Here is a 22987-nt window from a genome sequence, read left to right on the forward strand (position 1 = left end):
GAATTGTTAAAATAAAAAGGAAGGTTTTAATCTAGAAGTCAAAAAATAAAGTAACAAAAAGCAGAAGAAAAAAAATTAATCCGTTCACTTTAAGAGGAGAAACGAGAAACGTTGCGAGCACTTCAATCCACAAAGTATAGTTACAAGGGGAAAAAGGTGAAAGGGTCAAGATGTTTCCCTCAGTATTGTCAAACCCTTAATTTTCAAAATTCCATGGAATGATTTGTTAAAAAAAAGATTAGAGGTAGTAGACATTGCTGGTTGTGATAGCAACACAGATGTAGAAACAGGAGGAAAGTTTCACGAGGCAGAATGTGCATTCTGACCCTTGCCTTTCTTTCACTTTATGAGTTGTAAACAAATGCCAGATTATTTGATTTTCTTTCTTTGAACACACTGTTGATTAGTATTGTGTTTTTGCTTGCTTCTTGTTTTTTCTAAAGAGAAAATATGAGCAACTTGTATTTCTACTTGGAAGTTGGGGGGTGGGAGGGAAGGAAGGAATGGTGTCAATGTTCCTTCTAAGGCAGAGAAGTAGATGTGGAAGTCAAGAGCCGTGCTGACACAGTGGTTAGAATGTAGTATCGCAGGCTAATTCAGTTCAATCCTCACTGGCTCAAGGTTGATTTGGTCTTCCATCCTTCTGAGGTTGGTAAAACGAAGACACAGATTGTTGGGAGCAATATGCTGATTCTGGAAACCACTTAGAGAGGGGCTATAAAGCACTGTGAAGCGATATATATGTATGCCTAAGTGTTATTGCTAGTGCAATTATGTGTTTGGAGCAGTTGTTAGGCTTGGCCTGGGCAGCACTGGGCTAGGAGATGGCTTAAAGAAAAAATTTCCTGGAGTAGCTTTTTGGCTTTCATTCTCCATGCTTTTGGAGTTACTGGCAAAGGAAAAAAATTCCTCTAGGGCTTGTTGAACTGGGAGTTAATCTCTTGCAAATGTATTCTTTTTACTTCTAAAAACTTAAGAATGTGTAGAGGTGTTGCAGTATATTGGACCATCTCGTTTGACAGTTTAGACACGACTGGTTCCCACAGTGTCCCTTTTCTCATTGACTTCCTTCCTTCCCCCACCATCTGTTCACGTTTGAGGATTTCTGGGTCAGGGTTTTTTTTTTTTTTTGGAAAATTGAATCTTGTGCAGAGGTATTTGATGTCTTGAGCTCTTAAAGGAGGTACAAATTGAACTAATTTAAACAATACAGTCAAAAGACGAACAGGGGTAGCCGCAAGCATTTTGCATTGACTCATCAGTACCTGCATTACAATAACACAGTTAAAATCAGCCTCAAATATAACATTAGCAAGAACATGAATTCAATTCAATACAAAATGCTTGCATCTACCTCTGTTCGTCTTTTGACTGTATTGTTTAAATTATTAAAAGGAACTAACAATTTTAAATTGAACTAATTGAAATAACAAACAGCAGTAAAAGTTAAAAAACATTTTAAAGTAAATAGTTGCCAGTGAGTAAGCTGTACTTTCAGCTTTATACTCCAAATTGTTACGTGTAGTCTTGACTTATAACTGTAATGGAACCTACCTAGTAGAGTCATAAGTTGTGACAGTCATAAAACGGGTCATGACGAAGCTTTTTTTCTGAAGATTGGAAGTAAAAGCCAGTTTTCAGAAAAAACAGAAATTACGATAACAGGAGTCTGGACACTGCAAACAGCTATAAATGCAGGCTGGTTGCTAAGTATCCAAAATGTGGTCACAAAGGGGTGTGCCTGGCTCACAGAACTTAGGAACTGGGTTGTAAGTGCCTTTTGGATGAGTCTATCATAACTGAAAGCGATCAGTCATAAATAGAGGACTACCTGTATGCATAAGGCATTTTATAAAGTAATACATTGACTCTATATGTAGTACACATTATTTTTCAATTTTCCTCAAATATCTTTTTTTAAAAGGCCTTTGTTTCCTGTTGGTTTAAAATCTTAAGATATTTCTCATATACCTATAGTAAATTTTAAACATTTAAATTATTTTGCTTTTTACTAGGAGCAGCTGGAATCCTCTAGAAGAGAAATTGTTGGACTTCAGGAAAGGGAAAGGCAACTTCAATGTAAGAATAGGAATCTTCACCAGTTACTGAAGAATGAAAAAGATGAGGTTAGTTAACCTTGTATGCCTGTGGCAAAATCACTGAACTTGTTGATGGACTGGGTGGGTTTTGTAAACATTCCTAGTTATTCGTTTTAGAACTATGTCAATCCCATGGAATTATTGCAGTTCAGTTGTGATGACATTTTTACATTACATTATATTATTTTGTCCTGCAGTTTCATATTCTCTGTATTCTTTGATACTGAGGCCATATAAATGAAAAGCTATTCTCTTAAACGGAGAAGCAGCAATGTCTTCTGCAACTGACGGATGTTTCAGAAACACTCTGATTTTAGAAAGCAAGGCAATTCCAACAATTGAGGTGAAATGCTTTATTCCCTTCACAGAGTTTTGCAAAGCATCTTTTGGGGGGATTTTACACCATAAGAAACTCTCATTTCAATTTGGCCAAGAAGATAAGGAAACAAATCCATGACATTTAGCCTCTAATGAATTCTGTGAAATAATGTGTCTTATATCTATTTGGAAGTGCAGTGAGACAACAGCAAACATATACAGTGGGGCAAAAAAGTATTTAGTCAACCACCAATTGTGCAAGTTCTCCCACTTAAAAAGATGAGAGAGGCCTGTAATTGGCATCATAGGTAGACCTCAACTGTGAGAGACAAAATGTAAAAAAAAAGACCAAACAATCACATTGGCTGATTTGGAAATAATTTATTTGCAAATTATGCTGGAAAATAAGTATTTGGTCAGTATCAAAAGTTCATCTCAATATTTCGTTATATATCCTTTGTTGGCAATGACAGAGGTCAAACGTTTTCTGTAAGTCTTCACAAGGTTGGCACACACTGTTGCTGGTGTGTTGGCCCATTCCTCCATGCAGATCTCCTCTAAAGCAGTGATGTTTTGGGGCTGTCGCTGGGCAACACGGACTTTCAACTCCCTCCAAAGGTTTTCTATGGGGTTGAGATCTGGAGACTGGCTAGGCCACTCCAGGACCTTCTTACGAAGCCACTCCTTCATTGCCCGGGCAGTATGTTTGTAATCATTGTCATGTTAAAAGACCCAGCCACGTTTCATCTTCAATGCCCTTGCTGATGGAAGGAGGTTTGCACTCAAAATCTCACAATACATGGCCCCATTCATTCTGTCCTGTACACGGATCAGTCGTCCTAGTCCCTTTGCAGAAAAACAGCCCCAAAGCATGATGTTGCCACCCCCATGCTTCACAGTAGGTATGGTGTTCTTTGGATGCAACTCAGCATTCTCTCTCCTCCAAACACGACGAGTTGTGTTTCTACCAAACAGTTCTATTTTGGTTTCATCTGACCATATGACATTTTCCCAATCCTCTTCTGGATCATTCAAATGCTCTCTAGCAAACTTCAGATGGGCCCAGACATGGACTGACTTAAGCAGGGTGACACGTCTGGCACTGCAGGATCTGAGTCCCTGGCGGCGTAGTGTGTTACTGATGGTAGCCTTTGTTACGTTGGTCCCAGCTCTCTGCAGGTCATTCACTAGGTCCCCCCGTGTGATCCTGGGATTTTTGCTCACCGTTCTTGGGATCATTTTGAGCCCACGGGGTGAGATCTTGCGTGGACCCCCAGATCGAGGGAGATTATCAGTGGTCTTGTATGTCTTCCATTTTCTAATTATTGCTCCCACAATTGATTTGTTCACACCAAGCTGCTTGCCTATTGCAGGTTCAGTCTTCCCAGCCTGGTGCAGGTCTACAATTTTGTTTCTGGTGTCCTTTGACAGCTCTTTGGTCTTCACCATAGTGGAGTTTGGAGTGTGACTGTTTGAGGTTGTGGACAGGTGTCTTTTATACTGATGACAAGTTCGAATGGGTGCCATTGATACAGGTAATGAGTGCAGGACAGAGGAGCCTCCTAAAGAAGAAGGTACAGGTCTGTGAGAGCCAGAAATCTTGCTTGTTTGTAGGTGACCAAATACTTATTTTCCACCATAATTTGCAAATAAATTATTTCCAAATCAGCCAATGTGATTGTTTGGTCTTTTTTTTTACATTTTGTCTCTCACAGTTAAGGTCTACCTATGATGCCAATTACAGGCCTCTCTCATCTTTTTAAGTGGGAGAACTTGCACAATTGGTGGTTGACTAAATTCTTTTTTGCCCCACTGTAGATAAAAAGAATTCAAGTGTGGTTTGTATGGTCCTCAGACTTACCTAGGCAAAACATAGGTTCCACATCTGGACTTCCTTTAGCAAAATCTGTACCTGTTTAATTTTATATAGCTGTTCTTTAGGAGCTTAATTAACAAGAGGAAACATTGTGACTAATGTATTTTTATTTTTGGGGAAAGAGCAGGGCCAACAGATCAGAGAATCAAGAACAGAAAAATCGTTTACTTATTCTTGTAAGAGTATGAGAATGAAGGCATTCCAGATCATTACAAATGACTTCCTGACCTGAAGCAGTTGACAGAAATTACTGAAATGATCCTGTCTTGATGACACTTTTAAAGAATTATTACTATCTCAGTGGATATTCATTTATGGCTAGACCTCTGATATAAATGTGAATAGCCTGGGATTTCTAAAACATGCACATTTCTTTAAATGTATGCATTTTAGATTCAGAAGCTACAGAATATTGTGGCAAGTCGAGCATCCCAGTATAATCATGATATGAAGAGGAAAGAACGAGAATATAACAAACTAAAAGAGCGGCTTCATCAACTCCTGATGAGTAAAAAGGATAAAAAAATAGGTATAACTTTATTATGGTAAAAATGGTGATACAGATGTTCGCTTCTGCTTCATATTTTAATGTGACATTCAGTGATCTGTTAGAAGCATGGAAAGAGTAGGTAAATGCACTGATGGATAAAAGTTGGGAAACTTCTTTCGGGAACGTATACCAAGGAAGTTACTTATTAAGGACAAATAGATATCCAGAACAAAATGTATGATAAACTCCAAACTAGAATAGATCCTATAGCAGTGATGGCGAACCTATGGCACGTGTGCCACAGGTGGCACGCGGAGCCATTTGTCAGGGCACGCGAGGCGTTACCCTGTCAACTGGCCAGCACGCATGTGAGCGCTGGCCAGCTGAGTTCACCCTTTTTTAAAGCCATTTTTCACCCTCCCCAGGCTCCAGAGCCTTTATTGGAACCTGGGGAGGGCAAAAAGAGCCTCCCCCGCCCCTCAGAGGCCCTCCGGAGGCTTCATGAACTCCCCTGAAGCCTCCTGAGCGCAAAAAACCGGCCCTACAGGCAAACCGGAAGTTCGGGAACGAACTTCCGGTTTGCTCAAAGGATCGCTTTGACTGCTCCGGAGGCTTCAGGGAAGCGTCCTGAAGGTCCCTCAAGCCTTCGGAGCGCTCAAAACGACCCTCCGAGCAAACCAGAAGTGACTTCCGGTTTGCTCAGAGGTTCCTTTTGACTGGTCCGGAGGCTTCAGGAAAGTGTCCTGAAGGTCCCTGAAGCCTCCGGAGGGCTTTCGGGGGGGGGAGGCTGTTTTCGCCCTCCCCAGGCTCCTATAAAGCCTCTGGAGCTTGGGGAGGGCAAAAAAAGCATGCAGAAATGGGGGGGGGGCTCCTGTAGTGCACGCATGTGCACTGGGGGGGTTGCGCATTTCATTATGGGTGCGGCATGCCCTCACACTACTCCCCTGTGCTCCCCCCACTTGTGGCACGCGAGCCAAAAAACGTTTGCCATCGCTATCCTATGGTAATGTTTGTCTTAAGATGCTGTGCGTTAGCTTTATTCCAAACCTAATCTATCTGAAACAAAATGAATCTGGCTTTTTATATTTACTTATTTGGCCATGTATTACACATAATATCACTGTGTGTAGAAGTATTTTTCTAAATGAAAATACATTGGTTTAGTTTAAAGTAAAAAAAATCATCTATGAAATAGAAAGGTTCTGAGAAGACAAGAAATGAAAGTATGTATAGAGGAGATATGATTTTGGTTTAATTTTGGGTTACAAATTTTGAAATATAGTAGTCAATCAGCTCAGGTTACAAGTGACAAGTCAATTTTTATTAAAGATCTTTAAGACATTGCTTTTTAAAATTCTTTTCCTTTTTATAGCTATCGATATTTTAAATTATGTTGGAAGAATTGATGGCAAGAGAGGTGCCTGGAGAACTGGGAAAACTGAAGCTAAGTGAGTTGGCCAGTAAAAGGTTCTTTTTTGCTTGCTACTGTATTTCATATTAAATTACTTTAAAAAGGTTTGTTTTTTCAGAAATGAAGAAGAAATGTTCAAAACTCTCTTAAATGAGTATGAACAGCGGCAGAAACAGCTCCTAGTTGAAAATGCTGAACTAAAAAAGTTACTTCAACAAATGAAGAAGGAGATAATTTCTTTGCTTCCATCACAGAAGCAGATGTCTAAAGAGAAGATTGAAGATAACACTGGGCCTGTAAGTGTGTATGTAGCACATGATTAAAACAAAATGGTGCGTTGCTAAATTTTGTGAAACTCTTACAGGTATTCCTCGACATAGTTCATTTAGTGACTGTTTCGAAGTTACAATGTCACTGAAAAAAGTGACATAACCGTTTTTCACACAACTCTTGCAGCATCCCCATGGTCATGTAATCAAAATTTGGATGCTTGGTAATTGGTTCGTGTTTATGGCAGTTCCTATACCCCAGGCTCATGTGTGATCTTTTGGGACCTTCTGACAAGCATAGTCAATGTGGAAGACTCATTTAGCAATTGGGTTGCTAACTTAACCACTGCAGTGATTAACAACTGTGGCAAGAAAGATTGTAAATGGAGCAAAATTCACTTAAAAACATCTCACTTAGCAACATAAATTTTGGGCTCAATTGTGGTCGCAAGTTGTGGTCATGTGTCATTTTGGTTTGATTTTAAAGGGATGGAATTGAATTCACTGGTTATATTTTGGGCACATCTGAACCTTTTTGAGATTTTATGTACCACTTTTTTTGGAACAAACTATTGAAGATAAAACTAAGAATAAAAATAAAATATTTAATGTATAATATTTAAATATAATTAATAATTAAAATGTAAAGAAATACTCTACAAATCATCAAATCAAATCAACCTCCATTATGGTCAAGGACCAGCATAAAGAGGGTGGGCTACAAGGAATTTAAAGCCATTAAAAATACAGAAATAAAATTACCAAGAAAGATTAAAAAAATAACAAGATAAAAATGATAAATGTTCTTTAGATTGCATAATTTTTTCATTTAACAGTAATAAAACACCCAACATCATGTGATTTTAAGTTCCACAATTGACAAGTTCAAGTCCCCATGTGTTATAAGATTCATAAAATGTTTTCTTTCTATATCCAATGCTCTGTTTTGGACAGAGGATGTGAATGTGAGTCACAGCATCTACTGTATGATTGATTATTATTGATTGTTGTTTCTATTTTGGACTGTTATCCCCCCTTGCAGGCTACCCATAGTAGTTCTCTTTTGAGGTGGATAACCATAGAAATTATTTAGTAAATATATGGATATTTTTTTCTCCTATGCAAACATAAGAGGAATAGAAAAGCTTTTATATGGTTTCCATTTAGGAGACCATTAGTTTTTTAAGAGGAAAGAATATAAACCAGTTACACTTTTAGAATTCTGTGCAGGTTCATAAAAATATTTTTTGAACTGTAAATTATTTTGTGACATTTTCACTTTTATATTCCATTACATAGATTACATAGATGTAAGAATAATTGTTGTTCACAAATAACTTGCCCTGGGTGGACAAATTATTCTAATCGGGGGCACTTGGTTCTTGTTTCAAAGATGTTCTGTTGTTCTTCCTGTGAGTCCCCTCCACCATTATATTAATACATCCCTTAATTTTTAATCTCTTTCAATATACTATGCAGGATAGGAATTAAGTGTTTTTACCCTCTTTACTCAGTAGGTGGAGCTAGTACTTTTCTTTGACCTAAAGAACATCATCATAGAAAGGATGCAAGTAGGACAATGGACTATATAGCTAGTGAATTCATGTATGTTCTGTAGTTAATACTTTACTGGCAGATTTTTAAAAAGAGACATACCTTTTACACTTAAGCTGCCCAATATGATTGATCTCAATCACACAAAACCATTCTATAAATAATGCATGAACATATCATGGTTAGAGAACAAAGGTTAAAAATCCATTCTTGTGCTTAATTTGCAAGAATAAGGTGACAGACCAGGACAGTGTTGGTGAACACTGTTCATCAATACTGGTGAACAGTGTGCACGTGTGTATTGAAAAACAGAAGAGCAGCTGTGTACATGCGCATGCATGCACTGTAAACATGATCTTCCAGTTTCCGATGTGCGCATGCACACTGGCCACCTACCCTTCCAATTTATACATTGTCTAGACTCGAGTGATGGCTAACCTTTTTGTCCTCTTATGCCGAAAGCACATGCACGCTTATGATAGTGTGTGTATACGTGCCCAAACCCATAATACAATGTGCGCATGACACCCCCCCGTGACCTCTCCCCCTGTGACCGTGCACTCCTGCACCCCCCCGCATGAGCACACGACCCCTCCACACCCTGTTTTGGGCCTAGCAGGCCTCCCTGAAGCCGCCTGGGACCAAAAAGGCGCGAGGGGGAACGGGAGGCTCGCTGCCCCCCATCCCCTTGCATGCCTACGCTGTTACAGGTGTTATGTCTGCCTTGTATGCAGCTTTATTCCTCTCTAGCATTCATCTCCATTGTTCAGTGATACATTTCCTGCCTTGCTAGGATTTACCTCTATCTGCTCCTGTGAGGCACTTCCTGTTGGATGTATATAGTTATATACTCCATAACTTGTATAGTGTTTTAACTGCATTTTGAGTAAACAACGTGCTGCAGAGACCCAAAAACCAGCTGGCTGGTCGGAGGCATGCGCGGTGGAGCTCAGCTGTGGGGACAGCTCGCATGCTGGCAAAGAGGCCTCTACGTGCCACCTGTGGCACGCGTGTCAAAGGTTCGCCATCACGGCTCTAGGAATCAAATGCTAAGTGATTAGTTGTGCTACATGAGGAATACTGACACATAGCCACAAAAGAGATTTCCCAAGATTGTAGTTGATTTAATATATTACATAAATTAGATATACTAATATTTAATAAATATATAATTATAATTTTTTGAAGTTAATAATAGTATTGTAAATAAATACGCTCACAATGAATACCCATAACAAAATACATATGAAACCAGTAGAATTACCTTGCCATCAGAGAAAATAATATACACTATAAAACTATTAGAATGAAAAGTTTTGGATCATCTTGCTTTTAAAGATCCATTTTTAAAATGCATATTTATATTTATATATCTTTTTTCAGATTCTCTCAGACTTGGAGGAAGACTCTGGAGAAGCAAATAAAGAAGGCATGTGGGAACTTTCTTGTGAAACAGTGCGTGAACAACTTGCTAATAGCATTCGAAAACAGTGGAGAATGCTGAAAAATCATGTTGAAAATCTGGATAACCAAGGTGACGTCTATTTTCCCTACAACATTTATTTGATTTCTGATTAGAAAGAAGGCTAATATAGTTATAAAACATTATTAAAGTAGAAAAATCGTGAAACACAATATGTTATTTCCTGTATTCTTAAGCATATAGTGACTTTTCTGTTTTGAACACTGTTTTATTTTTTGAGAAATTGTTTCCTTTTACAATTACTTATCATTTTGACAATAATCTTCCCATTTTCTTCTTTCCCAAGAATTTATGTCAGTTAAACCAAATGTTGTGACATCCATGAATTAGGAACAAAGGCAGAGAAATGATAAGATTAGTTTAATTTTGATTTAGAGTATTAAACATAAGTATAGCATTTTTTTCTACATTATTTGATCTCCATGAATGCTTACGGTTTGGTCTTGCTTAATTTTTCAAAAGTGTAAAAATTACACTTTTTATAGCTGGAAGTCCTTAATGAACCCATTGATATCAGTGCATATATTTCTTTTTATTCCTTTGTTCTCTAGCCAATCATGTCTGATTCTCCTCATTTAAGACAAAGCCTTACCAATTATTTTTTTGGATTTTTATATAATTATTTTCAAACAGCCCTGTTAATCTAAAGGATCTAAATAAAAGTCATGAAATTATAAACAATTAAAAAGCAATTTAATGGCCTATCAGAGGATTAAATAGATTTAATGAAAATATGTTTTATGTAGAATTCTTCTGTATAGTGTATTCTAAAACCACATTCAGTAAGAAATACAAATTAATGCAATCAATTGTCTATGAAGGTGGTCCTCAGGTTACAACCATTCGTTCAGTACCCTACAAACTTATGACAGTGCTAAACAAGTGGTTGTTACAACTGGTCCTTGGAATTCCAACTTTCACAACATTCACTTGCTCACATGATCACAATCTGGGTACTCAGTGCCCAGCTCACCATTATGATGTCTCAACAAGCTGTGGTCATGTGATTTGCAATTTCCAGTATTCCCTGCCAGCTTCCTACAAGTAAAGTCATGACTGGCAAGAAGTTGGAAGTTGTGGTCACTTGAGGTCCTTGTTTAACAACCCATCAGGTCCTCACTTAATGGCAACAACTGGGACTCCTAGAAATGCCATCACTAATCAGTGCAGTCATGTGACATTGTACTGTACAACCATATTTCTTACCAATGGCATTTCCAATTACTTTCATAACCCAAGGACTGCCTGTACTTTTATCTCTACCTCTACCTGTAACTGACTGCAAACAATGGCACGACAAAGTAGCAATGATGGTGCACTGTAAGATCTGCCAAGTATTGTCATTTGCCTGCAAGCAAGAACTTGTGGGTAGCCCTCAACTTGCAATCATAATTGAGCCCAAAATTTCCATTGCTAAGCAAGACTTTAACTTGACTTTTGCCTCATTTTACGATCAATCTTGCCACAGTTGAATCACTGCAGATGTTAAGTTAGTAATATGGTTGTTAAGTGAGTGACTTCCCCATTGACTTTGCAAAAGACGATCATGTGATCCTAGAACACCACAGCTGTCATAAATACAAGCTAGTTGCCAAGCGTCTGAATTTTTACTATGTGACCATAAGGATTGTAATTGTTGAAACTGGTCATAAGTCACTTTTTTCAGTACCATTGTAACTTCAGTTACTAATTAAAGATTGTAAATCCAGGACTATCTATGCTACGTATCAAAGAAGGGATATGTCAGAACTGGTATACTTTGTAAATAACTGATTAATTGAATACATACAATGCAGTGTACACCAAAAATAATCAAGCACTTCTTCAAACGTGTAGTATCGCATGTATATTCTGGCTCGTTGAGTGACAAAGATACAGTCTCACGACATGAGCATGAACTGGAAGTCGAAGGACTGCAGCTGGAAATTCAGCAGTGCAAAGAGATGATAAAAACTCAACAGCAGCTTTTACAGGTAAGCATTGAGATATGTACTAGTTTCAAAAAAAGAGATGAAATTTACAAGAAGAATAAAAGAAGTGCATCAGACCATAATCCTGCTTGTTGGCAGTTGTACAAATAGAAGAAAACCATATATTAAGAACTGGCATAGCAGTGATCTTCAGAATTTAACATTCTAAATATTTCACTGGTTTTGATGTATTGATGAAGAGAGGAACATTGCATGAATCATCCACTCTGCCTTCTTTGCATTGTTTGGAACTAGGCATTTTGTCATATTCGCTGTAAGGAGAACAATGAGTGGCATGGTGGCCTAGTGGTGAAGACGCTCACCACCCACTCAGAAGGTTGAGAATTCAATCCTAGATAGCGAAAGATGTTTCTCTCTTCTAGGATACAAAGAAAAAAAAAATCTGATGTGAACTCTGTGGCATCAGGAAGGTCATCCAACCAGTAAACGCTCAACTCCATCCAATCGCCCTGACTCTATCCTGAATTAAGGGTCGTAAAAAGGAAGCTGTAAAGAGAACAGTGTTCGTGTAGAGTTTGGGTTTGATTTGGTTTTGCTTATTTAGTAATTTAGTTTTTGGATTCCCCTCTCCATCCTATACATTTTTCTGACTTCTGGTTTAATGGGATACCATTTGTTTTGCTCCAGTTAGGTTTTTAATGTTATTTGATTAACTTTTTCTAGCAACTGACGATGATTGTGGCCAGGAAGGTAGCTTTCAAATAACTTCATTTGATTTCTTCGTACTTCACATTCTATCTGCAGCAGCAGCTAACTGCTCCCTGTGATGATGATACCAATATGTTGCTACAGGATTGTTACTTGCTGGAAGAAAAAGAAAGACTCAAGGAAGAATGGAAATTGTTCAAAGAACAAAAGAAGAACTTCGAAAAAGAGCGCAAAAGTTTTACTGACGCAGCTATTCGATTAGGACTGGAGGTACTTTACATAAAACTGGAGATTAATAATTTCTTAGGCAATGTGGGGATCGTTGAAAACTTCAAAAGGAGGAATATTTATAATAGCACGTGCACTTTTTTTTACTTAAAAGATAGATTGTCCCGCTATCGCTGCATATAATGTTGTTTTGAAAAGTCTGAGTCTTTCATTTTCAGCCATATAACTCAAGTGCCAACATCATCACAATTCTCTTGTACTTCAGGATTAATTTCTCATATTCTTAACTAGTTGCATGTCATTGTATGCCCCAGAAGGAGCAGGTTCCTGATATATAGCTGCCACTGGATTCACACATAGCAACTGTGATGAAGAACTGCTCCAGAGTTGGTTAGATTTAATAATAGTTATCTGTTGAATGGTAAAACCTTCTTGACTACTGCATGTTCTTTATATGGGGGCTACTCCTTGAAAGTGGTCCAAAAGTTTCAGTTGATGAAAATTAAGCAAGTAAATTGCAAAGTAATAGAAGGTATAGCAATCATATAGTATCTACAAAAAGATCTTCCCTGGTTACCAGACATTTACCAAGCGTAATTTGCAGTATTGATGTGGCCCTTCAAAGCTCTAACTAGCTTCATGCCTAAGTGATTACTTCTCTCATTACAAATTGGTTTAATTGTTAAGGAAAGACCCTTAGACAGTTGTTTATTTATTTTTATTTATTACATTCATATGTAACCCATCAAGCGACTCTGAGCAGTTTATGATGTCATAAATTACAGTATAAAACAATTAGGATGTTAAAAACATTAAAACATTCAGTATTGAAAAAATATTAAAATTAATACAAAGTGAATAAAAAGAGCCAGTGCATAACTGGGGTGGAGGTGGGAATCTTCCCTTAATCTACTAGCCACTTCCAAAATGGGAGAGCACCCAACACGGCCCCAAGCCAGTTGGCCAAGGTTTTAGGCTCTTTTGGAAGGCCAAGAGGGTGGATCTCACCTTGAAGGGCATGAAGTTTCAGAGGGCAGAAGCCATGGCATGGAACTGGGGGTCCTTATCTCCCTGTCTTTGTGGAGCTTTCCACAGTAGCGTAGAGAGGATTTCGGGCTCTGGATTTGGACTTTGGTTGCTGAGATCCAAGCATGCAGGAAATGGCAGGGACCTCTTTTATCCTGTTCCCCAAGTCAAGAGGCGTAGTTTGCAATTTTCCTTACCAGCTTCCCCATTGACTTTCTGAGAAGAGAAGATTGCAAATGGCAATCAAGTCATAAGTGTAAAGAGGTTGCGAAGCACCCAGATCATAATCATGTGAATGCCTGGGTGGTGCTGGTGGCTGCAACATTTTGCAATAGTCAGAAATAATTTATAGGCTGTAAAATGCCCTTTCTGAGGTTTTGTAATTTCAATCGTTAAGCAAGTGCTCATTAAGTGACTAACTCTATATGTTTTATTAGCTACTTTGAATGCTCACCAGAGTAGAAAATGAAGCACAGTATAAATCAAATAAATGATACGTTATAAATAACCAAAAAAATGGCAAAAGTAATTTCTGCATTATTTTTGAAGTTGACAAAACATTAAATACATTAATTTTTTGTAATTTTATATTTTCTCTTGATGCAGAGAAAGGCATTTGAGGAAGACCGTGGAGTTTGGCTGAAGCAACAGTTCTTAAATATGACTTCTGATCAAAATAAGGCTGATCGGATGAAAGCTCAGAATGCTTTCCTGGGAAGTAAGATTTTTATATACCGTGTTTCCCCGAAATTACGACATGTCCTGATAATAAGACCATGCCATATTTTTCCTGTGGGCAAAAATATACGCCCTCCCCCAATAATAAGCCCCCTGGACAACCCCCCCCCCTCCAGCCAGGCAGAGCGCCACTCACCAACCTAGTGATATCCCGAAGGCGCAAAGCCGCAGGAGCTGGGGAGAGGGGGGGCAAAGGTGCTCACATTGATTGACGCCTTTGGGATACCGCTAGATTGGTGGGTGGCACTGTGCCCAACTGGAGCGGAGGGTTGCCGGACGGCTACTCTCATGAGCAGCCGCCCGGCAATGCCCCTTTCCAGCCGGACAGAGCACTACTCATAAAGGCGCTAAGCCGTGTGGCGCTAAGCTGTGTGGCGCCCGGCTGGAAAGAGAGGTTGCGCGAGCACTTGTTCTACCTCCAGCTCGCGTGCCTCCCTGCCTCACCATGCCCAACTCTCCCTGCAGGGCTGGGCCAGGGCACCCCTGCAGCCGCCACCGCAGCCCCACTGCCACCGCCATGCTCCGAGCATAACCGGCTTCAAACTCTGGAGATCCGCTGCCGAGTCTTCCGACAGCGGCCGCTCTGGGACTACGCTCTATGGTTGTGGGCTGGCTGTTGGAAGACTCGGCAGTGGATCTCTGGAGTTTGGAAGCCAGTTATGCTCAGAGCTTGGCAGCGGCGGGGCCGCGGCGGCGCCCTGGCCCAGCCCTGCAGGGAGAGTTGGGCAAGGTGAGGCAGGGAGGCACACGACCTGGAAGCAGAACAAGTGCTTGCGCAACCTCTCTTTCCAGCCGGGCAGAGCACCACGTGGCTTAGCACCTTTGGGATACTACTGGATCAGTGAGTGGTGCTCTGCCAGGCTGAAAAGGGCTATTGCCAGGCGGCTACTCATGAGCGTGGTCACCTCATGGCGGCTTTGTTGCGCTGCTGCGACAGCGTAACACAGTCATTTGCCCCTGAGGCTGTGCCTGGCTTTCCGGGCGTCTGTTCGCAAGAGAACATTTCTCAAATATTTGTTTGTTGGTATAAATCACGGTCATACCCGAATAGAAGATTGAAGCCACACATAGATGCATACAAGCGTATCTTTCTCTTGTGGCCAAATTTTCCCAGAATGGTATAGGGCCATGATGGCGAACCTATGGCACGCGTGCCACAAGTGGCACGCGGAGCCATTTGTCAGGGCACGTGAGGCGCTGCCCTGTCAGCTGGCCAGCGTGCGTGCGCTGGCCAGCTGAGTTCACCTTTTTAAAAGCTATTTTTCGCCTTCCCCAGGCTCCAGAGGCTTTATAGGAGCCTGGGGAGGGCGAAAAGAGCCTCCCCCGCCCCCCCGGAGGCTTCAGGGAACGTCCCGAGGCTTCCCTGAAGCCTTCGGAACACTTAAAACCAACCTCCGAGCAACCCGGAAGTGACTTCCGGGTTGCTCGGATGGTCGTTTTAAGCGCTCTGAAGGCTTCAGGGAAGCCTCGGGACGGTCCCTGAACAGGCACGAGACGTGCGTTTCCATCGCCCGGGCCCGGATCGCCTCCACTGCGCGGCGCCTCAGGCTTGGCGTCCTTGCGCCCGGCCTTTACATCGCTGCCGCCGCCGCTAGGACGCCGCCCTCGCCTCCTCCTCCTCCTCCTCTAGCCGCGCCATCGCAAGGATTAAGGCGAAAGGGGGCGGGGGCGGGGAAAGCGAAGGGGGCTTTGTTGTCCTCCTTCTCCTCCTCCTTTCCCCCACCGGCTCGAACACGGCGCCGGGGCCCGGCAGGCAGCGAACGAGTCGGAGCCTGCCGACTGGAGGAAGAGGGTGAGAGGCGGGTCCTGTGAACGGGGGCAGCAGCGGCGACAATAGTCGTAACTTGCCGGCTGGCCGCCCCGGCTGGGAGACAAAGGAGGGGAAAGGCGGCAGGCAGCCGAGTTGCGACTATTGTCGCCGCTGCCGCCGTTCACAGGACCCCCCTCTCACCCTCTTCCTCCAGTCGGCAGGCTCCGACTCGTTCACTGCCTGCCGGGCCCCGGCGCCGCGTTCGAGCGTTCCGTGAAGCATCCGGGGGGGGCGGGGGAGGCTCTTTTCGCCCTCCCCAGGCTCCTATAAAGCCTCTGGAGCCTGGGGAAGGCGAAAAAATCATGCAAAGCCCCCTTCGCTTTCCCCGCCCCCACCCCCTTTCGCCTTAATCCTTGCGATGGCGCAGCTAGAGGAGGAGGAGGAGGAGGCGAGGGCGGTGCAGCTGAAGCCTGACGGACTTCCCTTCGGCCGACCCCGTCCTAGCGGCGGTGGCGGCAGCGATGTGAAGGCCGGGCGCAAGGACGCCGAGCCTGAGGCGCCGCGCGGTGGAGGTGATCCGGGCCCGGGCGATGGAGACGCACGTCTCGTGCCTGTTCAGGGACCGTCCCGAGGCTTCCCTGAAGCCTTCAGAGCGCTTAAAACGACCATCCGAGCAACCCGGAAGTCCGGGTTGCTCGGAGGTTGGTTTTAAGTGTTCCGAAGGCTTCAGGGAAGCCTCCGGACGTTCCCTGAAACCTCCGGGGGTGGCGGGGAGGTTTTAAGTGTTCCGAAGGCTTCAGGGAAGCCTCCGGACGTTCCCTGAAACCTCCGGGGGTGGCGGGGAGGTTTTAAGTGTTCCGAAGGCTTCAGGGAAGCCTCCGGACGTTCCCTGAAACCTCCGGGGGTGGCGGGGAGGTTTTAAGTGTTCCGAAGGCTTCAGGGAAGCCTCCGGACGTTCCCTGAAGCCTCCGGGGGGGGGCGGGGGAGGCTCTTTTTGCCCTCCCCAGGCTCCTATAAAGCCTCTGGAGCCTGGGGAAGGCGAAAAAATCATGCAAAAATGGGCGCGTTGTGCGCGCATGCGCACTGGGGGCGCGTTGCATTATGGGTGCGACACGCCCGCACACGACCCCCCCGCGCTCCCCCCACTTGTGGCACGCGAGCCAAAAAAGGTTCGCCATCGCTGGTATAGGGTCTCCTGCCTCAAGCAGGGGGTTGTACTAGAAGACCTTCAAGATCCCTTCCAACTGTGTTATTCCATATTCTGATATTCAATAGGATGAACATCATGGGGGAAGAAACCTTTTCCTTCCTCTAGTATTAGTCTAAACAAACACTATGCCAACAATGCTGAGAAACAGACATTCTGCTCTCAGCTAGTGAGTGATCATAATTTGGTGATTAGTAGCTAGTGGGAACCAGATTGCTTCTAGTTAACAGCAGAAGCCTATCTATTTCATATGATTTAGTGGATCATGCTGACCTCTTTCTCTCTCTCCCTCCCTCCCTCCTCTGAGCTTTACAGGTTGTTTAGTTTTGGTCCTGTACAAGTGATAATTCTTTCATTCTGTAGGTCTACAGTTGAAGCCAAATAATTGTGGTAAACGGATATATTTTTTTCTGCTTAAGACCAAACTTCTCTAAAATTTGTTAATGTGGAATTTAATGTTCCAGATAGCTATATGTGATTTCTAAGAGAAGTTAAAGGGATTTCTGAAAATAAGTCTTCAGGCAAGAAGTGATCTCAGATATTTCAGATACAATGTTTCCGGGCCAGAAATCCATCTTGCCACAAATTTGGCACATCTCTGTAATTATTTTTATTATTCATTAGATTTACATGCCATCTAGTCTAGAGCAGTGTCCCCCAACCTTTTCGGCTTGGTGGCCCAGCACAGGGGGGTGGGGGGTGGAGAAGGAAACTGGGCTGCGCACCAGGGGCGATGCACATGCGCACATGCATCTTGACTTCCATGAGTGATGGGCTGGCACGCATCCACATGAATGGGATTGAGCTGCACATGCTACTTGCGCAGCCCAGTTGCAAACAGGCCCCAGTCTGGTTGAGGCCACTTTATATAAATAGAGTATTGCCCTTAGATATATATCACTAGTCTAAATTTTTATGTTTATAGAGCAAATTCCTGCTATATCCCCAAAGACATCCCTGCCTGCTCTTTCGGGTATCTCTTTAAGTACACACACCACCTCCAAAATTTCAGAAGTTTTGTACATACATTCAGTTGCTGTCAAATAACTACAGCAGTTTTAAAGACTATGACTGCACACCTAGGTTCAGTCAGAAAAAGGTAGTGAATGTATTATATCAGTGTCTTATGTAGTTGCATTGGCTCCCATAATTGCAAAGAAATCCAAATCTAGATATTGTTGGGTAATAGAGAGATTGTTAACTAGAGCAATGTTTTGCAACTTTTTCTTTTTTCCCATGGCATCCTCACAAGTTTGTTTTTCATTTGTGGCTTCCTAAACCAGGTCTTACTACTGGTAAATAAAATGTATTTATTAGATTTGTGTGCCACCTATCTTGTCTAGAGATTGCCACTTGGCTGGTAACTAAAACATGTTTTTATTTATAATAAAAGCAATATTGGCACTATAATCACTTGGCTTGTCTGTAGTCCTTTTGCAGATGCCGTGGTCCCGTTTCATTTTTTTCATCTGAAATATTCTAGGGACACCATATGGTCCTGGTTAGAGAACTGCTGAATTAGAGGATGTGTACTATTTCTGGCTGAGTACCCAGAATGTAACAAGCTTTACGGTTGGCTAATTTAGGATTAAAGAAACTAATTAGGAATAGCAGTGGCCTCCAGTGTTTGAAGGCTTTTGCTGAAAGTTGCTAATGGATGAGGTTTGAAAGGTCTGGTTGCTGACATGTATACTGTATATTACTGACCATTTTAACTATTAAAAAATAAGGGCTCATGGTATGGTGACAACATGAGGAAATTAGGAAGATTTGTTATTGAAATTTGGGATGTTTTAGTAAAATCACCAGTTCTCAAACTTGGCTTGCTGTATGTATTTTTGTAAATATGCATAACATATACCAAGTTTATGTTATTATATTATCTTAATTTCCCAAAGTTTCTGGGAACTTTCCGCAAAGTTCAGTTATGAGAAATAAAGATTATTTCCTTAGATTTGGGGTATTTTTTTCATCTGTGATTCCCATCCAGAAAGATAAGATTAAGTGTTCCAATATCTATGGGGTTGCCACAAAGAAGAGGGACTCAAACTATTCTCCAAAGCACCTGAGGGCAGAACAAGAAGCAGTAGGTGGAAACTAATCAAGGAGAGAAGGAACTTAGAACTGAGGAGAAATTTCCTGACAGTTAGAACAATTAATCAATGGAACAGCTTGCCTCCAGAAGTTGTGAATGCCCCAATACTGGAAGCCTTTAAGAAGATGTTGGATAGTCATTTGTCTGAAATGGTGTAGGGTTTCCTGCCTAGGCAGGGGGTTGGACTAGAAGACCTCCAAGGTCCCTTCCAACTCTGGTATTGTATTGTATTGTATTAGATAAAAATATGTTACTTGTCCTTGATGAATTCGGTGTCACTTCTGTTCCCAGCCGAATGTCTGTGGGATTTATTGCTTACAGTTACAGCTGCTATCTGCAGTTCTGAGCTACAGCTTCTTCTCTTCCATTGTACTTTTCCAGCATTGTGAATAGATAGTGCTAATGGCAATGCCTTTCCCATTTTTTTTTTACTTTTTCAAGACATGTATTTTGTTCTTTTGTTTATTTTACTTATCATTTTCCCCTATTGTACTTTTAAAGTATGTACTTAAACGAATTCTATCTCACATTCTAGTAAATTGGGTAATGGGTATTTTGATTCCAGAGTATTCCAAGCTGGCTGGATACCAGCCAGGACACATATTAATGTGTCTCCCCTTTCCAGGGTGGTTGGTGGTTTAAGTTCTCCCCTTTCCAGGGTGATTGGTGGTACTATACGGGAAAATCAATGGTCAAGGTGGATTTATTTTGTAAGTTTCATAAGATGAGGATATTTTGCTGTTAAGAAAACAAAAGAAAGTTGGCCTGTTTAGAGTGGTAACAGGCTCTTTGAGAAGGGACAGCTGCTTTCCCTGTACTTCCTGGAATGGCCATATCACTATACCTCAAACTTTAGCTTTATACCCAAATAAAGAGGGGGAGCCTCTTTCTTTGGTTATAAAGAGAACTCTCGGCACTGTTTAAAACATTAGGTAAGTGCAGCCCCCATTATTTTCTCAGTCTGACTCTGACCCAATGAAATTTCAAAGACTTGTAATTTTTTTTAAAAAAATAGAAGCAACAGAACATTTGTCAGCTTGGAAAGCTGTCTCTAAAATCAGATTGAAGAAAAAGGAGTAGACTTAGCTATGATTTATTGATTTCTGTTGTAAACTTCCCAACAATCACAATTCTGCGGAGATTATACAAATGCATTTAAAACACTTTCTATACAATCAAGTGATATAAAAAACAACAAAGGGAAATAATGTTTATAACATCATCAGCAATAATGCTAATCATGACAAATAGGGCACAAACCCTATAGTAAAGCTAGTAGCAACTCACGGAAGAATTAATAATTATAAAAGCAGTTTTAAAATACCACAGAATTAAATAAAATACAGATTTTTCCCTTGATACTGAAAAAAAAATCATAATTGCCAGCCTCTCTAGGGAAGGCTTGAGCCTTTTCTGAGAAACAGTGTTTGTCTTTCAGGTTCTGAATCAGATAATCCATTAACCAATGTCAGGTCGCACCAAAAGAAATTAAATCATATGTCCAATGTACCCAAATTTTCAGATGTTTATCAATCAACTCAGCATATTATGGAGAACAGGTATGTTTTTTTCTTATTTTCTTTCTTTTCCAACAACAGAAAATATTAAACAGCTAAAATCAAAGTGTTTTGAATTGGGAGAAATTACAGTTAGCAGTTCCAAAAGATGGCAAAACAGTTATTTTTCAATATGATGTATTGGAATATTTGGTTTTAAGAAGGCAAATGCTAGGCTATTCAACTCACAGTAATGTCTGCAGATTGGAAGCAAATACGTGCAACCATTTCTTCTTAGGACTTCAATAAAATTATTGGTTTTGAGGCTGGTTTTGGAATTCTCTGGTATATGTCCAACTTATAACATGTTAGGACAAGTGTACAACATCAACTATGGATGTCTTGCACAAATAGCTTTTTATTTTTGTAGCAATGAAGATATAGGAGAAACTGGAACTATATGTTGTCGTATATTGTTGCCAAACTATTTGGTTTGGGATGGATGGATATTTTCATAAAGGGAGCCAGCTTTTATTCATCATTGTGTTTGTGTACAAACCATATTTAAAACCAGTAGCAGTTGCAGCAAACCCTGATGCCAAAATGATGCCCTTATTACTTGGGTCCTGACATCTCAGAAAAGTAGATAAGGCATTTTCATGATGTTATGATCCTATATTTTATCATTCCTTCCTTTTCTGCAAATGCCTATGTTAAGAATAGTGCATTAATTTTCTTGTTTTTGTTTTCTCCCAGTTTGAGTACTTTTCTGGATAAAATACCTGAAGACCAAAAGACCAACCAGATGAAAAGGGAGCCATTAATGCTGCAGATTAAGGAAACTAGCCCTGTGGCAGAAGACAGTGGGAACAACATTCATGGACCACTATCAGACTTATGCACAGACCACATCATTAATTCATCTTAGCTTTTTGAACATTCTAGCTTTTTTTCTTAAGTTGTTTCACCCATAAATTTTTTGAGTTTCACAAAACAGACAATTCATGAGTGGAATTGATGGTGATAGCTGTTATGCTGTATGTGTGACTTTTTAAGAACCCTTCTCTGCCTCCCCCCAAAAACTTTCCTATATGTCCCATTTAGAAAGAGAGTCTCTGCCTTTCACTCAATATAAATAGTAAAACTTTATTCAGATTTATGTATATTCTTATTACAGATGATACGGTTCTTTAATTGAAGGAATGTGTGATTTTTTGAAGCAAAAGATGAAATGCTTCAGCATTTGTATGTTTTCTTGCAAGCAGAAATAGCACTTTTAGCAGTCATGAACTGGTCACTTGTATATTTCAAGTGTAACTGGCATTGAAACTTTTTTCTCTTAACTTGAATGTATAGTATATTATAGAGTAATGTGACAGGTTCTATATTTATTGTATAATTTTGGATTACCTCTTTTCATATATTTTACACTAAAAGCAGGGCCTTAGCTTTCAAACAGATAAGATATAAAGCATTATGTGATAATGTCATAAAATGTATGAAGCCCTACATTCCCCAAACCATAATATTTTACATGCCAACTCTTGTTTTTTTTTTAAAAAAAACATGTTTATGAATTAGGTTTTTTTAAAAAAAACATTTCAGGAAAACAAAACTTAAAAATGAAGAACTACAAAATATGGACAAATTGTACATGGAGATGGTGTGCTTTTTTAGGAGTTCATATGTTGTGGATACTGTACAGTACATCAGAGATAAGCATTTATGTCTCTACTTTGTCAAAGTGTTCTAACTGGCCTTTGGAATTCAACAATCAGACAATATGTCATGCTCCTGATGCAAGAATTGTTGATGTATCTACGCTTGAGGAGCCAATCTATATTTACTAGAGTGGAGATACGCCAGATGATTCAGAAGATGGTTGCAATATTTTTCCACAGCACAGTCTGAATGTAGATGATGCATGCTTCAAGTAAGCAAATCAGCAGACTCGAACCCCTCTGAAAATATCTCAGTTTTTAAAAGGAAATAAATGTTTCAATGTGCATTTCAATATTTTATAGGCTGTTTTTTTCCAGTTCACAGATAAGAGCAGATCCCCTTACCCATTTAGAAGTTCAGAGTAAAAGGTTGACGGCAGTTTTTACGGTTGCTTATGAGTTGGGGAAAAGTCTTGTAAAGTGGGCAAATGATCAAATGATGTTTCAGTTTAAGCCAATCATTAAATGATGCACTTGGGAGCAAAATCTGAAACGTCATAGATACTCTAAAGGAGTCTAAACTGACTAAGTGGGGAAAAGATACCAGGGTGATAATATAACTTGGTAAAAATGTGAACTCAGCTGTG

General features: G+C 40.7%; 1 protein-coding gene and 1 long non-coding RNA gene across 7 annotated transcripts in view; both read left to right on the forward strand.

Moving 5' to 3' along the window:
• SSX2IP (SSX family member 2 interacting protein) overlaps positions 1-22695 on the forward strand; it is a 40522-nt gene extending 17827 nt beyond the window's left edge. For 4 of the 6 annotated variants that reach the window (XM_081946576.1, XM_081946578.1, XM_081946577.1 and 1 more), the window contains exons 5-14: positions 2016-2126; positions 4687-4822; positions 6156-6231; positions 6313-6490; positions 9401-9551; positions 11337-11473; positions 12236-12409; positions 14000-14111; positions 20622-20742; positions 21436-22695. In XM_081946576.1, the coding sequence (XP_081802702.1) occupies positions 2016-2126; positions 4687-4822; positions 6156-6231; positions 6313-6490; positions 9401-9551; positions 11337-11473; positions 12236-12409; positions 14000-14111; positions 20622-20742; positions 21436-21607 (1368 nt within the window). In that variant the 3' untranslated portion in view covers positions 21608-22695. The remainder of the gene's footprint in view (positions 1-2015; positions 2127-4686; positions 4823-6155; positions 6232-6312; positions 6491-9400; positions 9552-11336; positions 11474-12235; positions 12410-13999; positions 14112-20621; positions 20743-21435) is intronic. The other 2 variants (XM_081946580.1, XM_081946581.1) reach the window with 2 other exon arrangements.
• LOC309388871 lies at positions 19330-20183 on the forward strand. Its single transcript, XR_014174859.1, has 2 exons — positions 19330-19793; positions 19827-20183. It is a non-coding gene; the product is annotated as an uncharacterized lncRNA (long non-coding RNA).
• Positions 22696-22987: the final 292 nt, after the last annotated feature.

The sequence above is a fragment of the Natrix helvetica genome, assembly GCF_964273705.1.
Source record: "Natrix helvetica genome assembly, chromosome: 3".
In the NCBI taxonomy this organism is placed as follows: Eukaryota; Metazoa; Chordata; class Lepidosauria; order Squamata; family Natricidae; genus Natrix; species Natrix helvetica.